Here is a 17,938-nt window from a genome sequence, read left to right on the forward strand (position 1 = left end):
ATTCTGCAGGAGTTTTGTAATCAGTACTCAATATATTAACTCTTTTATCTACCAACATACAAATGTCTTTGTTTACACTGAAAGACCTTGTCTTACAGATGGATATATCAAAATATAAGGGGAACCACTAGTCAACTAACTATAATGGTCACACACATAAAAAAGAAAAACCAATCCAAACATAACACTAAACATGGTCAGCAAATTGTAAGAAAAGACAACAAAAAGAGGAAGGGAAGACAAAAGACCCAAAATAGCAATCCTCCCTCTAAAAAATTTTAAGTGACAATAAATACATACTTATCCATAATTACATTGAAAGTAAACAGATTAAATGCTCCAACTAAAGGAAAAAGACTAGCTGAATGGATTCAAAAGCAAGACCCATATATATGCTGTCTACAGGAGACCCACTTCAGATCTAAGGACACATACAGACTTAAAGTGAGGGGATGGAGAAAAATATAAAATGCAAAGGGAAATTACAGAAAAGCAGGAGTAGCAACACTCATATCAGACAAAATAGTTTAAAATAAAGAAGGTCACAAGAGACAAAGAAGGACATTACATAATGATCAAAGGATTAATCTAAGAAGAAGAAATAACAATTTTAAATATTGTGCTCCTCCTGACATAGGAGGAGCATAATATATAAGGCAACTACTAACAGGCACAAAAGGGAAAACTGACAGCAACACAATAATAGTGGGAGACTTTAACACCCCACTTACAGCAATGGACAGATCATTCAGACAGAAAATCAACCAAGGAAACACAGACCTTAAATGATACACTAGACCAAATAGACTTAACTCCTATCTATAGAACTTTTTATTCCACAGCAGCAGAGCATACTTTCTTCTCAAGTGTATGCCAAACATTCTCCAGGATAGATTACATCTTGGGCCACAGATGAGGGCTTGATAAATTTTAAAAATCTGCAATTATTTCAAGCATTTTCTGCAATCACAATGCTATGAGACAAGAAATAAACTACAAGAAAAAAAAATAGCAAAAAACACATACTCTTGGAAGCTAAAACAATATGCTACTAAACAATCAATAAATCATTGAAAAAAATCAAAGAGGAAATTAAAAGATACATGGAGACAATGAAGATACAACAATCCAAAACCTATGTGAAACAGCAAAAGCAGTTCTGAGAGGGAAGTTTATAGCAATACAATCTTATCTCAGCAAAGAAGGAAAAAAATGCAAATAAACAACCTAAACTTACACCTTAAACATCTAAAGAAGGAAGAACAAAGCCCCAAATCATAAGAAATCATAAAGATTAGAGCAGAAATTAGTAACAGACAAAGAAAACAATTGAGAAGATCAATGAAACCAAAAGTTGGTTCTTTGAAAAGATCAACAAAACTGATAAACCATTAGCCAGACTATTTAAGAAAAAAAGAGAAAGGGTTTGAATCAATAAAATTAGAAATGAAAAACAAGAAGTTACAACTGACACTGCAGAAATACAGAGGATCATGAGAGACTACTGCAAGCAACTGTATGCCAATGAACTGGACAACCTAGAAGAAATGGACAGATTCTTACAAAGGTACAACCTACCAAGACTGAACCAGAAAGAAATAGAAAAATGAACAGATCAATCACAAGTACTGAAATTGAAAATGTGATTAAAAAACTTCCAAAAAACAAAAGTCTAGGACCTGATGGCTTCACAGCTGAGTTCCACCAAACATTCAGAGAAGAGTTAACTCTTCTTCTGAAACTTCTCCAGAAAATTGCAGAGGAAGGAAAACTCCCAAGCTCATTCTATGAAGCCACCATTACCCTGACACCAAAACCAGACAAAGATACCACAAAAAAAGAAATGACAGACTAATATCACTGATGAACACAGATGTAAAAATCAACAAAATATTAGCAAACCGTATACAAATATACATGAAAAAGATCATACATAATGATCAAGTAGGATTTATCCCAGGGTTGCAATGATACTTCAGTATCTGCAAATCTATCAATGTGATAACACATCAACAAACTGAAATATAAAAACCATATGATCATCTCAATAGTTGTAGAAAAAGCTTCTGACAAAATTCAACACCCATTCCTGATAAAAAAAAACTCTCCAGAGAGTGAGCATAGAGGGGAAATACCTCAATATAATAAAAGCCATTTATGACAAACCCACAGCTAACAGCATTCTCAATGGTGAAAAACTGAAAGTGTTTCCACTAAGATCAGGAACAAAAAACAAGGATGTCAGCTTTCACCAATGTTATTCAACACAGCCTTGGAAGTCCTAGCCATGGCAATCAGAGAAGAAAAAGAAAAGGAATTCAAATTGGAAAAAAAGAAGTAAAACTATCACTGTTAGCAGATGACATGATTCTATATCTAGAAAATCCTAAAGACACTACCAGAAAACTATTAGAGCTCATCAATGAATCTGGTAGTTGCAGAATACAAAATTAATACACAGAAATAGGTTGCATTTCTATATACTAACAATGAAAGATAAGAAAGAGAAATTGGAGAAACAATCCCATTTACCATTGCATCAAACAAGTATAAAATACCTAGGAATAAACCTACCTAAAGAGACAAAAGACCTGTACTAAGAAAACTAAAGACACTGATGAAAGAAATCAAAGAAGAAACAAATAGATAGAAAAATATACCACGCTCTTAGGTTGGAAGAATCAATATAGCCAAAATGACAATACTACCTCATACAATCTACACATTCTATGCAATCCCTATGAAATTACCAATAATTATTTATAGAACTAGAACAAAATATTTAAAAATTTTACAGCAACACAAAAGACCTCAAATAACCAAAGCAATATTGAAAATAAAAAACAGAACTGAGGAATCAGGCTCCCAGACTTCAGACTCTACCACAAAGCTACAGTCATCAAAACGGTACGGTACTGGCACAAAAACAGAAATATAAATCAATAGAACAGAATAGAAAGCCCAGAAATAAGAGTTCCTGTTGTGGCTGAGCGGTTAACGAACCCAACTAGGATCCATGAGGATAGGGGTTGTGATCCTTGGCCTCGCTCAGTGGGTTAAGGATCTGGTGTTGTCGTGAGCTGAGGTATAGGTCACAGATGTGGCTCAGATCTGGCATTGCTGTGGCTGTGGCCAGCAGCTGTAGCTCTGACTGGACCCTAAGTCTGGGAACCTCCACATGCCATAGGTGTGGCCCTGAAAAGCAAAAAAAAGAAAGCCCAGAAATAAACTCCAACACCTGTGGTCAATTAATCTACGACAAAGGAGGCAAGAACATACAGTGGAGGAAAGACAGTCTCTTCAATAAATGGTGCTGGGAAAACTGGACAACTGCATGTAAGAGAATGAAATCAGAACACTGTCTAACATCATACACAAAAATAAGCTCAAAATGGATTAAAGACCTAAATTTAAGGCTGGACACTATAAAACTCCTAGAGGAAAACATAGGAAGAACGCTCTTTGACATAAGTCACAGCAACATCTTATTTGATCCACCTCCTGGAATGAAGACAATAAAGACGTAAATACCTAATGGGACCTAATTAAACTCAAAAGCTTCTGCACAGCAAAGGAAACCATACAATAAACGAAAAGACAAACCACAGAATGGGAGAAATCTTTTGCAAATTACTCAAAAAAGGTTTAATCTCCAAAATATACAAACAACTCATACAACTCAACAACAAAAAAACAAACAACCCAATCAAAAAATGGGCAGAAGACCTAAATAGACATTTCACCAAAGAAGACATACAGATGGCCAGTAGGCACATGAAAAAAATGCTCAAAAAGGAGTTTCCATTATGGCACAGTGGTTAACGAATCCGACTAGGAACCATGAAGCTGTGGGTTCGATACCTGGCCTCACTCAGTGGGTTAAGGATCTGGCGTTGCTGTGAGCTGTGGTGTAGGCTGCAGATGCAGCTCGGCTCCTGCATTGCTGCGGCTCTGGCACAGGCTGGTGGCTACAGTTCGGAGCAGACCCCTACGCTGGGAACCTCCATATGAAGTGGGTGTGGCCCTAGAAAAGACAAAAAAGACAAAAAAAATTGCTCATCACTAATTATTAGAGAAATGCAAATCAAAACTACTACGAGGTACCACCTCACGCCAGTCAGAGTGACCATCATTAGCAAGTCAACAAATAACAAATGCTGAAGAGGATGTGGAGAAAGGGAACCCTCCTACACTGTTGGTGGGAGTGTAAACTGATACAACCACTATGGAAATACCTGAGATAACTAAATATAGAAGTACCATATGACGCAGCAATAGCACTCCTGGGCATGTATCCTGACAAAAATTTCATTGAAAAAGATACATGTACCCGTATGTTCATCACAGCACTATTCACAATAGCCAAGACACGGAAACAACCTAAATACCCACTGACAGATGAATGGATTAGGAAGACGTGGTACATACATACAATGGAATACTATTCAGCCATAAAAAGACAAAATAATGCTAATTGCAGCAACAAGGATCCAACCAGAGACTCTCACACCGAGTGAAGTAAGTCAGAAATAGAAAGACAGACACCATATGGTATCACTTACATGTGGAATCTAAAATAGGGCACAAATGATCTATCTGCAAAACAGAAAAGATCATGGACATACAGGAGAGACTCATGTTTGCCACAGGGGAAAGGGAGGAGTGGGGGTCTGGGGTTAGTAGATGAAAACTCCTGCACTTGGAGTGGATGGGCAGTGAGATCCTGCTGTAGAGTGCAGGGAACTATGTATCTAACCATTTGTGATGGAACATGATGGAGGGTAATGTGAGAAAAAGAATGTGTATATATATATATGTATGACTGGGTCACTCTGCTGTACAGCAGAAATTGACAGAACACTGTAAATTAATCATAACAAAGAATAAAAAAAAAAACCCCACAAGCTCATGTAACAGGTATGAAAACATTACCAAGGATTTAGAACTCTTACTCTGTAATTACCTATATATTCAAACATCTTTTTAGGATAAGTGAAATCACCAAAAACAAAACAATGAAAAAAGCCGACAAAATCTCTCAACCCATAACAAACCACACAAATATAAAATTACTTCTATGAAGTAACCTATAATCTAAGAGATGCGGCATCAGAGAAACACAATTTAAGAAATTTTAAAGTCCTTTGTGGATTGAAAGACTGTCCAGAGTATGCTATTTAAGAATTAGAGAAGTGTAGAGGGAAGTTATCTTTCAGCTGACTTCCAATAAGAAAGCCTTGTGCAGTTAAGTGCTAAGAAAGACCAGGTAATTTGCTATGCTCCTCATTCTGTTGCAGTACTTGTTCCTTGCACCTAATCATGTATTTGCTTTAAGATAGAGATCCTTCCCTCTCATAGTCCAGCTTTTATGCTGTGAATTCTAATCACGTGGATGTAGAACTGGATTACAGCCGTGGAAATGCATGTGGTATCATAAATTTGGGATCTTAGGTTTCCCAAGGAATAGGTGAGGAGAAGCAAAGCTAAGAAAAGGAATATTCCAATTAAATATGAATCACTTCGGTCCATAGCAAAACACAGCAAGAATTATTATGAGCCAATAAAAGGCAAACTGACAGCCAGGGGTCATTTTCCTTATACTGCAGGATTTAGAATTTTACATGTTTGTACCTTATAGAATATATCTGTGATGCTTATATATATTCACTAGGCAGATTCTATGATTTAAAAATAAATATTAGGAGTACCCTGAAATCTTAGCTGCCAAACAGCTGTGAAAAACTCAACAGTTCCTGTCATAAAGAGTTACTGTGGAACATTTCAGTAGATTTTTGCGATACAGAGTGATAGCACACAGCACAGATTTTTACAGGGGCATAATCTCACATACGAGTATTTTCCAAATGGAAACAAACCTTTTCAATCAGGCCCTTCAGGATTTTAGTTTCAAACTGCTTGAGGATGCTTAGGCCAGTAAGACAATGAGCTGCCTAACTTAATAGCTTACTGCAAATAGCTTCTTAAAAACTAGTAGTATTTCTAAATGTAATTTTTACTTTTATAAAAGCAGCATATTTATTTAATAACTCCTTGTTCAAGTGCCAAACTATGTGCCAAGCACTTGTTCTATACTCTGAAAATATAGCAGAGAACTAAAGAGAAAAAATACCCCTCTTTGATATTATATTCTAATAAGACAGACAAGAAACAAAACATGCCAAACAGGTAAGAAACAAAATGAGTATGTAAAATATCTAACGTGTTGGAGACCGCTAAGTGCTATGGAGAAGAATTAGCAGGAAAAAGTGTGTGTGGATGTGGGCAAGGACTGAAAGGACTCTGGCTTTCTCTGCAAGTGAACTAGGAAACCACTGCAGGGCTCTGAGCAACAGAGCATCGCAGTCTGGTTTGTACTTTAACCATATCACTTTGGGTGCTGTACAGACACTGAACAGAAGAGGGCAAGGCAATTACCTAGCGAAGGAGGTTGGTGGCTGAATTCATGTGCCAGCAGTGGAGGTAGTAGGAAGCGATCAGATTCCCTGTCTGAGGGCACAAATCCCTCAGAAAGTTGACCAGTTTTCTCAACTACTTAAAATTCTGCCAATGAACTGCCAAAAGTTCTAATAAAGGAATGAATTTACATGAGATATTTGTTAAAAATTAATCCTAGGAGTTCCTGCGGTGGCACAGCAGTAACGAACCCAATTAGTATCCATGAGGACACAGATTCATCCCTGGCCTCCCTCAGTGGGTTAAGGATCCGGCATTGCCATGAGCTGTGGTGTAGGTCACAGACACGGCTCAGATCTGGCATTGCTGTGGCTGTGGTGTAGGCTGGCAGCTGCAGCTCCGATTCAACCCCTAGCCCGGAACTTCCATGTGCCATGGGTGTGGCACTAAAAGACAGATAAATAAATAAACAAACAAATAAATAAAATAAAATAAATCCTAACTTCAGACTGAAGGAATAGTCATTTAGCCAGAGACATGATTTTCAAAAAATGTGTATGTACTTAGGTGTTTCCCTGATGGCACAGTGGCTTAAGGATCTGACACTGTCACTGCTGTGGCTTGGGAACTTATGCGTGCCTCGGGAATGGCCACAAAAGAAAAAAAAAGGCGTACTTGATGAAAAATTAAGCACAATTACAACTAATACAGGCAGTGATGCACCAACGACCAGTTCTACAAAAAGTGTCCATCGGAATTCTTTTCATCGAAGTATACTATGAAAACTGAGTTTACCTAAGTAACTCCTAGACTTTTCAGTAACTGAGGTGGGTCTAGCTACTTGGGATGATGGCAAATGAAGGCAACCTCACACTGCTTCTAATGAAGAGTCCTAACACTAGTATCAAATGCAGTAAAATGCTCAGGACCTGTAGGACTTAGTGGGAAACAAAAGAAAACTTATAGTTAGGGACTAACTCAATCTGCTTTTACCATCTATGTTGAGAAACAGAGCTGCTCTCAATTTACACGTCTGAATGTTTGTTATATAAAAGAACACTATTTCCAGTTCAAAGGTTATCATTTCACAGAAAGTAACAACAAATTACATGTGACGATTCCATTTTGAAAAAGTACTCACCTACTTAACAAAGGCAAAAACATATGCCAAATGACCAATTTGGGGGTAGATTTTATTTATTTGACTAGAAGGCCTTCACAGTGCAGGGTGATCTTTTTTCCCAAGCGTGTGGTTGAGAAGTAACAGTTAATACCGGAAGTGAAAGGTCTACTTAGTTGTCAGCTAAAACAAAGCACGGCACAGTTTAGACCAGCATTCCCCAAAATGTGCTTCCACCCAGCACTGTGATACCTAAAGGTGATGTATGTGAATGAGAATGTTAACAGTATTTTTCTCCAAACATTTGTTTGAATATGTCAAGATGTCATTAAATGGGTAGACAGTTATCGAAATAACTTGCCTTTAAAAAATGGTTTATCAGAGCCAAGAATGCCAGGAGGTGGCATAAAGCCACGAATGTGTGATGTATAACCTGATGCACAGGATTATTTTACCAACTAACCATGATGTTGTATACCCAACAGAGAGATCAAGTTGTGATCACTCACTACAGGAATAAAGGTGTTTGCTACACCATTTGCAGCAATATATGAACATATTATAAATTTACAAATGTTCCAGAGCAAATAAACTTAGCAAATGCCAGTACAGATGAGGGAGTTCCCGTCATGGCTCAGCAAAAATGAATCTGACTGGCACCCATGAGGCCACAGGTTTGATCCCTGGCCTCGCTCAGTGGCTTAAGAATCTGATGTTGCCATGAGCTGTGGTGTAGGTCGAAGACGTGGCTCGGATCCTGCGTTGCTGTGGTTGTGGTGTAGGTAAGTAGCTACAGCTTTGACCCCTACCCTGGGAACCTCCACATGCCGTGGGTTTGGCCCTCAGAAAAAAGCCAGTACAGATGAAATACACCAAAATCTGAAATACAGATTGAAATATCTAACACAAAATGTTGGAATGATGTATTTACCAAGGAATTTACAAACTTAAGGTTACTGAATACGACTTGACCAGAGATGACTATTATTGGACATTTTGCCTTTTGGAATAGTGAAAACTTGAGAAAAATTAATTGGAGTATTACTCCTTAATCTTCTGATCCCCAAAAAAGCCTGTAATATCACATAGCACACAGATCAATTAATCTATAGGAATCAGGGAGGGTAACAGCAGGAAATGAAGGGCACACTCAAACTGGGTAACGTGATGGGTAGAGAGGTTCTAAGGACTTTACAAACGTCTGGGCAAGAGACAGAAGACCCTGCAGAGCTGGCAGTGCTGGGAAGCTGTGCCAGCCTGTTTTCTAAGGGGCAGGGGAGCAGAGAGGTCACTGAAACCCAGAGAGCATAACTGTAAGGAGACAGTGGTGGCCTTGGGTGGAGGGGTGCAGCTGACCCTATGTCGCTACAGGGAGGAAGCCAGGGAAATAAATCTACCACACTCGCTCTTCTCCTACCTACAAAATGCCTTCCCGTCCCTCTCTCACCGCCTGCCCTGATCAGAAACCAGAGGGCAAGGGAGCCTGTCAATGTCAACCATGAAAGCCAGGTTTCCGGGGCACCGGACGAGGTGAGAAAGCGTGGAGGGGATCTGGACAGCAAAACCCCATTTGATGTCAATTTCAGCTTTTTTTCCCTTTTGTTTACTAACAAGTAAAGAAGGCCCAAAATGTAAACCTTCTCAAGAGACATCTCGAAATGACTTGAAGACTCTAAATAATCAAGAACTTCCTTTAATCTGGGTAAAAGAAGCATTACCCAAATCTAGGCCAAAGGTTACATCCGCATTTGGCAAACCAACCAGAGTCCTTGAAGTTACTACCACCAATTTACATCTCACCCTAGGTTTGAGGCCAGCTAATAAGCTATGCAACTTTTCTTTGATCTGCATGCTCTGTGTTGTGTTTAATTTTTGTGAGAAAGAGAACACTTTAAACAACTCTGAGTGTAAATTCTACAGAAGTCGGCATAAAACTCAAAACTCATGTTACAGTGAAAGAGTCCCTTGAATTTTTACATATTTCGGAAAACAAGTATTTCTCACCAGTGTTTCTAGACAAAAAAGTAATTATTCCATATATTGCAAGAGTTCATTTAAATGATGTCCAAGAACCAGCAAAATTAACCAATAATGACAAAAGTCAGAATAGTGGTTATTATTTTTTTGGCTGCACTGCAGCATATGGAAGTTCCCAGGCCAGGGACTGAATCCAAGCCACAGCTGTGGCAATGCTGGATCCTTAACCTGCTGTGCCACTGAGGGAACTCCAGAGTAGAGATTATTTCTGATGGAAAGAGGACTTAAGCTAAGAAAAGGAATGAGGGAAACTTCTGGGGTGCTGCTAGAAATTTCCTACATCTAGACCTCACTTTATGTCTTGATAAATATCACATACATAAAGAATCATTGAGCTGTACAATTAAGATTAGTACACCTGACATACTCCACTGTTTGCCAAGGTTGATTATACTTAAATGACTTTCGCAATTACCTCCTCAGCAAATATCCTAACATAGAAAAGGTTTGCGTTAAAACACTTACTAGGAGTCAGCAAACTATGGCTAAGAGGCCATGGTCCCTTAAGTGGAGTTTTACTGGAACAGGACCACTGGCTACTTTCACACAACTGCAGGGTTGAATAGTTGCAGCACAGACCTATGAAGCACAAAGCTGAAAATATTTACTACCTGTTCAAGAAAAAGTATGTCACTCCCTGACTTAAACTTCAAATATATATTCAAACTGTCCCTTTGGACAGATAATTCAAATCAACCCCACTCAAACACCAAAGTAAGAGCAGAAAGATTCCAAAGACAGCTTAGTAAACCACTCAGTTAATTGTAATCAAGAATTTCATGTCAATCAACTATAATGGAAAAAATAAAATCATTTAAAAAAAAGAATTTCATAAAATGCTAACATGCAGGTGGCAGCATTCTTTTGCCTTGAACTGCTGCTGCACTGTGGGTTTAAGACGTCAAAAACTGGCACTTTATTTGGCCACACAAAATGCTAATTTTTTGATTTTGTTGTTGCCACTTTTTTAAAAAATTAAGGATTTTGGCATCTCATTAAAAAAATTAAGGAAGATGGAACAACATTAGAGCCATATTCCTATAAGGACTGCAGCAACGCTGAGGCCAAGATTTAACTGACACTTCACACTACTTGCACTGCCCACCTTTCTTACAGCAGAGGTTGAGAGGAAACTCAAATACTGCCTCTATCTGTGCCTATGTGAAAAGGAGAAGGACAAGACAGAGACTCAGGGGCTACTTAACACTCAGCTCACTTGTTACTTGACTATCCTGGGCGTGTATGTTTGCAACTTTAGATTTAACCAATGACCTATAGGGAAGAAGGCAGAGAAGAGTTAGGACATCAAAAGACTAGAAAGGGCCATAGTTAACTGGATGCTTACAAACAAGGGGGATGGCACGCCCCCTATCTTCCAAAGCAGCCCAACTCCTATCTTGGGGCAATTCTGCCTGTTAAAAAGCCACTTCATACTATTTTTGCAATTCTTTACAAGTCTGTCATTGTTTCAAAAACAAAGAGACCTTTTGTTACACTGATTAGAAGCACATCTTCATTCTTCCACCTTACTCATTCCTTAACTGCAGAGGCCAAGTTTAAGCCCTCTTCCACCAGAAAGTCCTTTCATTATCTATAGTTACCCAGACTCCCACCAACAGTCTCCTTTCTCAAGACTAGAAAAAAAGCAAAACTTTCACCTCTCTTGCCCTCTCGAGTATTCTCAATCAGCAAATAGTGAGAGTCCACCATGAGTCAGACACGTTCTAGACTCTGGGGATACAACAAGTGCTCTTGCTTTGTGGAACTTACACTAAATTATTGTTTAATAATGTAGCATAAGCTATCAACAGACTTCCTAGTGGCCATATCGTACTACTATTATTGCACTCATAGAACGCTAAATTCCCTAATTCTTTCTCAAATACATTGCTCACACTGTATGCTCAAGCAACTGAGTTACAGATCCAAACTTCTTTATGGTCATCATTGTTAAATACTCTCTTTATAGAAATCTGCCCTTCTTTTCAGTTTGTCAAGAACTTCTGGAATGCAAATTTCTTTTCCACCTTAACACATACCATACCCCTTGTTTCTTGTTGTCTTAAATCTGATAAATATACCTCTAAGTACAATCAAATCAGTCATTAAAATGTTGAACAGAACAGTACTGAGGTTACTTAGAAACCCATGTCACCAGCAACTACCCAAACAAACAAGGATGCATCCATTACTCAGTACTCATGGCTTCTCTCACTCAACAAGCTAAGTCCACCTGCTCATATTATCATATTTACATCTGTCCACAGACTACTACTGGGTTTATGTCAAACATCTTCCTAAACTTCAGACACAGTATGTTTGCCAATCTTCCCTAATCACTTTGAGAAAATAGGGTGAAAAAAAATTTTAATGGGAATCACACAGTTAAAAAGAACAATGGAGGTAGGACAGATTATTGTATAGCTTACAAAAGAAGCCAGAAATCTTTAAAGATAAATACTAGGTATGTCTTTTAAAAGAAAATCAGTTTATGAGATGATGGTCGTCACTACTGTCTAAAAAAAAAAGAGTTCCCACTGTGGTGCAGTGGGTTAAGAATCTGAATGCAGTGGCACAGGTCACAGCTGTGGCTCAGATTCAATCCCTGGTCTGGGAATTTCCATATGCAAAAGCTGCAGCCATTTAAAAAAGGACAGAAAAGAAAACATATGCTATCTTTAAGACAATTTATCTAATTATATAAACTTTTATACCTACCAAGCTTTGGCCACAGAATAGCTAAACACAATTAGCAAATTTAAACACTGGAAACTCTTTTCTATTGTTAAGGTCAAATAAGTTTTTTCCCCAACTAAAAGCTGTCTGCCTTCAATATAGTCAACGGTAGTTAATAAAAAATGGAAATGTTTTCGTATTTCTGTAAGTGTATTTGAACTCTATAAATTCTACAGTTCACATTAGAGAGTCAGATTGAAATCCTATTTTAAAATGCTAATACATATGAATAAGTCATAAAGGATAACCTTTAGCACTTGGAATTGAAATAAAATAAAAAGATAATTCATGAATACGAATAATGATTGCTGTCTGGCACAAAATCTGAAAGCACTTTTTGAATTTTAAGTGAATTTTACACTTTGAATAAACTTTCGGAGTATCATCTTCAAACTTCAGGGTTAACATCCAGCAAAGTCATTATACAAACACAAGCTGGGATTTTTGACAATCTGGCAAAAGCTAGATTACAGCTGATGCTTTTTTCTTACTAAAAGGAAAAGTTTAACCCAATAGCAGCATAGTCAAAGTTTATGTGAGGCACGTCTAACTTTAAGAAAATAAATTATAAATACTTTAAGTCCTTTGTGAAGATAAGTGCTGATATACATTATTTAAAAGCTATTAGCACATAGTAGGGCACAAATCAAGCCTCAACAAATATAAGAGCATAGAAATCATTTCAAATGTCTTTTCTAAGCACAATGGCATGAAACTTGAACTCAGCCATAGAAAAAGAAATGAGAAAAAAAATTAGATGGAGACTAAACAACATGCTACTGAAAAACCAATTAAGTCAATGATGAAATCACAGAAGAAATTAAAAAATACCTTCAGGCAAATGACAATGAAAACAACCATACAAAATCTATGGATGCAACAAAAGCAGTTCTTAGAAAGAAGGCCTTCTTTAAGAAACAAGAAAAACCTCAACCTACCCCGCCACCTAAAAGAATTAGAACAAACAAAACCTAAAGTCAGCAGAAAGGAGATAATAAAGATCAGAGAGGAAATAAGTAGATTTTTAAAAATAGGAAAAAAAAAAAAATCAATGAAACCAAGAGCCGGTTCTTTGAAAGGGTAAACAAAATTGACAAACCTCTGGCCAGGCTCACCAAGAAAAGAGAAGACTCAAACTAAGAATGAGTGTTTAATAATAATAACTCTCAGTGGATTAAGGACCTGGCATTGCCATGAGCTGTGGTGTAAGTTGCAGACGTGGCTCAGATCCTGTAGTTGCTGTGGTGTATGCTGGCAGATGCAGCTCCAGTTCCACCCTTTGCCTGGAACTTCCATATGCCACATGTGCAGCCCTAAAAAGAAAAAAAAAAGAAAGAAAGAAAAAAGAAACAGGATAAATAATAATGAATACTGTGGAAATACAAAAAAAAACCCTAAGAGACTACTGTGAAGTGTTATGTCAACAAATTAGACAACCTAGAAAAAATGGACAAGTTTCTAGAAACATAGAGCCCATCAAAACTGAATTAAAAAACAAATAATCTGAATAGACTGATCACTAGAAGTGAAAAAGAATCTGTGATTGAAAAAAACTCCCTATAAAGAAAAGTTCAGGACCAGATGGCTTCACAGTCGAATTCTATCAAACATACAAAGAGCTCATGCTGATCCTTTTCAAATTTTTCCAAAAGACCGAAGAGGAAGGAACACTCCCCCAAAGACACTCTCTGAAACCACCATGACCCTGATACCAAAACCAGACAAAGATACTACCAAAACAGAAATTACAAGCCAGTATCTTTGACGAATATAGATAGAAAATTTCTCAACAAAATATTAGCAAGCCGAATCCAACAACACATAACCACCATCAAGCTGGATCATCCCAGGGTCAGAATGATGGTTCAGCATACACAAATCAATAAATATGATAAGCCCCATCAACAAAAAGACAAAACCACATGATCATCTCAATAGATGCATAAGAAGAATTTGATAAAATTCATCATCTATTCATGATAAAAACCCTTATAAAAGTGGGGTAGAGGGAACATATCTCAATGTAGTAAAAGCCATTTATGACATACTCACAGCCAATAAAATATTCAGTGGTGAACAGTTGAAAGCCTTGCCACTAAAATCTGAAACAAGGCAAAGATGCCACTCTCACCAGTTCCACACAGTACTGTAAGTCCTAGCCACAGCAATCAGACAAGAAAAAGAAATAAAAGGTATTCAGATCTGTAAGGAAGAGGTAAAACTGCCACTATATGTGGATGACGTGATACTATATATGAAAAACTATAAAGACTCCACACAAAAACTACTAGAACTGATAAAGTAAGCAGTGTAGCAGGATACAAGATTAACATACAGAAATCATTTGCATTTCTTTACATTAACAATGAAGTATCAGAAAGGGAATGTAAACAATCCTTTTTAAAACTGTATCAAATAAAATACTTAGGAATAAATCTCACCAAAGAAGTGAAAGATTTATAGGCTGAGAACTACAAAATATCAATAAAGGAAACTGAAGGTGATTCAAAGAAATGGAAAGATATTCCACACCCCTGGACTGGAAGAATTAATATCATTAAAATGACCATACTACTCAAAGCAAACTACAGATTTAATGTGACCCCTGTCAAATTACCCATGACATTTTTCACAGAACTAGAATAATCTTAAAATTTATAAAGAACCATAAAAAGCCAGCGTTACCAAAACAATCTTGAGGAAAAACAACAAAGCAGGAGGCCTAACCTTCCCAAACTTCAGACAATATTACAAAGCCGCGGTAATCAAAACACCGTGATACTGGCACAAAAACAGACATACAGATCAATAGAGCAAAAAAGAAAGCCCAGAAATAAACCTACGCACCTATGGACAATTAATCTTCAACAAAGGAGGCAAGAGTATACAATGGGGAAGAGAGTCTCTTCAACACGTGGTGCTGGGATTGCTGGACAGCTGCATGTAAATAAATGAAGTTAGAAAAATGGCTTTAGGACTGACTGCAGTTCCCTGGTACCCTAGTGGTTAAGGACCTGGCCATGTCACCATGGTGGTGCAGGTTCCATCCCTGACCTGAGTTCTTTTGTATGCCACAAGCACAGCCCCCTAAAAAAGAAAAATGCCTTAAAGACTTAAACTGAAGACAAGATACTATAAAACTCCTATAAAGAGAACATAGGCAAAACATTCTCTGAAAATCAATCACACCAGTTTTCATAGGTCAATTTCCTAAGGCAATAGAAATACAAAAAAATAAATAAACAAATGGGGCCTAATCAAACTTAAAAGCTTTTGCACAGCAAAGAACACCATAAACAAAATGAAAAGACGACCCACGGCCAGAAGAAAATACTTGCAAATGATACAACTGACAATGGCTTAACCTCCAAAATATGCAAACAACTCATACAACTCAGTATCAAAAAACCAAACCACCCAATGGGCAAAAGACCTAAGAAGACATTTCCCCAAGAAGACATACATATGGCCAACTGGCACATGAAAAGATGCTCAACATCATTAATTATTAGAGAAATGCAAATCAAAACTACAGTAAGGTTACCACCTCACACCAGAAGGATGATTCTTTCCCTCCAAATTGCTTACCTGAATATATTTCCGCTGTGTTTCATCATTTAAAACATGTGCAACATGCTTGGAAAAAATCTTTTCCCTACCAGTTCTGGCGTGGATACCAACCATAGTGACACCAATGGGCCAAGGGGCATTTCCAATGGCCATCTGAAGGTAAGCATCATTAGCCTAAAAAGAAAGTTTTAAGAAGAGATCAGAAAAGCAGAAATACTCTGCTCATCCAAATTTTGATTTAAAGCAGTTCATAGTCTTTCATGATGTAATTTTCATCTTTTTCTTGGGCATGGTAAAAATATGACCATTCCCATTATTCAAATAAAAGAAATTAACATAAGGGTGACTTGTCCTGCCCAGGGCCACAAATGTCTGGAAAACAGAAGCCAACGCTAACCCAGTGAGTAAAAAGAAAACATTCCTTTGCAGCCTTGGTGTCCTCAAAGCTACAGTTCAGATCTAGGATTACCAGGTAGGTAATTCAAAGCACTGACAGAAAGTCTAGCCTGAGTCTCCTTTAGACTGAGGTGGCCCCATAGAAGACAGAAGCAAACTGATGTTCATGATCCAACCTACATCCACTCCCTGCACAGCAGTGCAGACCTCTGAAAGCAGGGGGTGGGAGGTGCTGTGTGTGCTGGGTCCACAGCAGATGTGTAAACAGAATTCAATACTGGCCCTCGAATCAAATAGCTGAAGGATGAGATCGTTTCACACTCTGGTCCCCCCAAACCTCCCACCTGCCAAGATCCTTAAAAGCCACAAAATTAGAGGACAGAAAGCAATGAAGACAAACTGCTCTTTCTGTAAACCAAGCCTACTACCAGAGGACGGGGGAGGGAGCAAGGAGAAAAACAAAACAGAAAGCAAGTAAATTTTAAAAAGACCCCAAGGGGAAGTTCCTGTTGTGTCTCAGCAGGTTATAAACTCGACTAGAATCCATGAGAATGTGGGTTAGATCCCTGGCCTCACTCAGTGGGTTAAGGCTCTGGTGTTGCTGTGAGCCATGGTGTCGGTTTCGAACATGGCCTGGATCCCGGGTTGCTGCGGCTGTGGTGTAGGCCCGCAGATGCAGCTCCAATTGGACCCCTAGCCTGGAACTTCCATATGCTGCAGATGTGGCCCGAAAAAAACCAAAAGGTAAAAAAATTAGGAAGACCCCAAGAGTTTCAGAGAGGCTTATATAGCCAGGTCTCAAAAAGATTTTAAAAATCAAACAGGAGTTCCCGTCGTGGCGCAGTGGTTAATGAATCCAGCTAGGAACCAATGAGGTTGCAGGTTCGGTCCCTGCCCTTGCTCAGTGGGTTAACGATCTGGCGTTGCCTTGAGCTGTGGTGTGGGTCGCAGATGTAGCTCGGATCCCACGTTGCTGTGGCTCTGGCCTAGGCCGGTGGCTATAGCTCCGATTAGATCCCTAGCCTGGGAACCTCCATATGCCACAGGAGCAGCTCTGGAAAAGGCAAAAAGACAAAAATCAAACACCTATGAGGTTGCCATGTAGAATTTTAAAGGGCATATATGCTCTTTTTTTTAAATCACTGATACTCATGTGTATAAGTTTTAACACTGGACATTAACAGATAAAATTTCCAATATGCAATTTCCCCAAATTTCCAAAGAAAACTGTCCAAATACTGAAATTTTATTTCTATACTTTATAGAAAATAAACTTTCACCTGCTTCTCACACACACAAATGAGAAAAGTAAGAAGAGGGAAGGCATCCTTTCTAGTAGCCAAGCGATCTGAATTCCTTCTGCAACAATGGGGACTTTATCTGTCCAGCCCAATGCAAACACCCTCGGAAAGTACCAGGCAATAGAAGCTATCCCCGAATAAAATTGATAGCCATAAAACAGAAACATTTTCCTTGACTGACCAAGTGGCTCTCATCCAGATGTCCTAAAACCACTACTTTAGCCCATGAGCATGAGGGTCTAATCCAGCAGCCCTCCAGTCACCCAGGAGGACCAACAGTCCCTTATGAGGACAGACGCTCAGAGCACAGGGATGAGCAATGCCACGCCCCCTTCTGGAACTGTCCCTGGAGGGGCTGCACTAT

General features: G+C 38.4%; 1 protein-coding gene across 4 annotated transcripts in view; it reads right to left on the reverse strand.

The window, feature by feature from the left end:
• PRPF18 (PRP18 pre-mRNA processing factor 18 homolog (S. cerevisiae)) overlaps positions 1-17,938 on the reverse strand; it is a 59,994-nt gene that overhangs the window by 7,662 nt on the left and 34,394 nt on the right. For all 4 annotated transcript variants that reach the window (XM_021063993.1, XM_021063991.1, XM_021063992.1 and 1 more), the window contains 1 exon segment: positions 15,896-16,051. In XM_021063993.1, coding sequence (XP_020919652.1) covers positions 15,896-16,051 — 156 coding nt within the window.

The sequence above is a fragment of the Sus scrofa genome, chromosome 10 (genome assembly GCF_000003025.6).
Source record: "Sus scrofa isolate TJ Tabasco breed Duroc chromosome 10, Sscrofa11.1, whole genome shotgun sequence".
In the NCBI taxonomy this organism is placed as follows: domain Eukaryota; kingdom Metazoa; phylum Chordata; class Mammalia; order Artiodactyla; family Suidae; genus Sus; species Sus scrofa.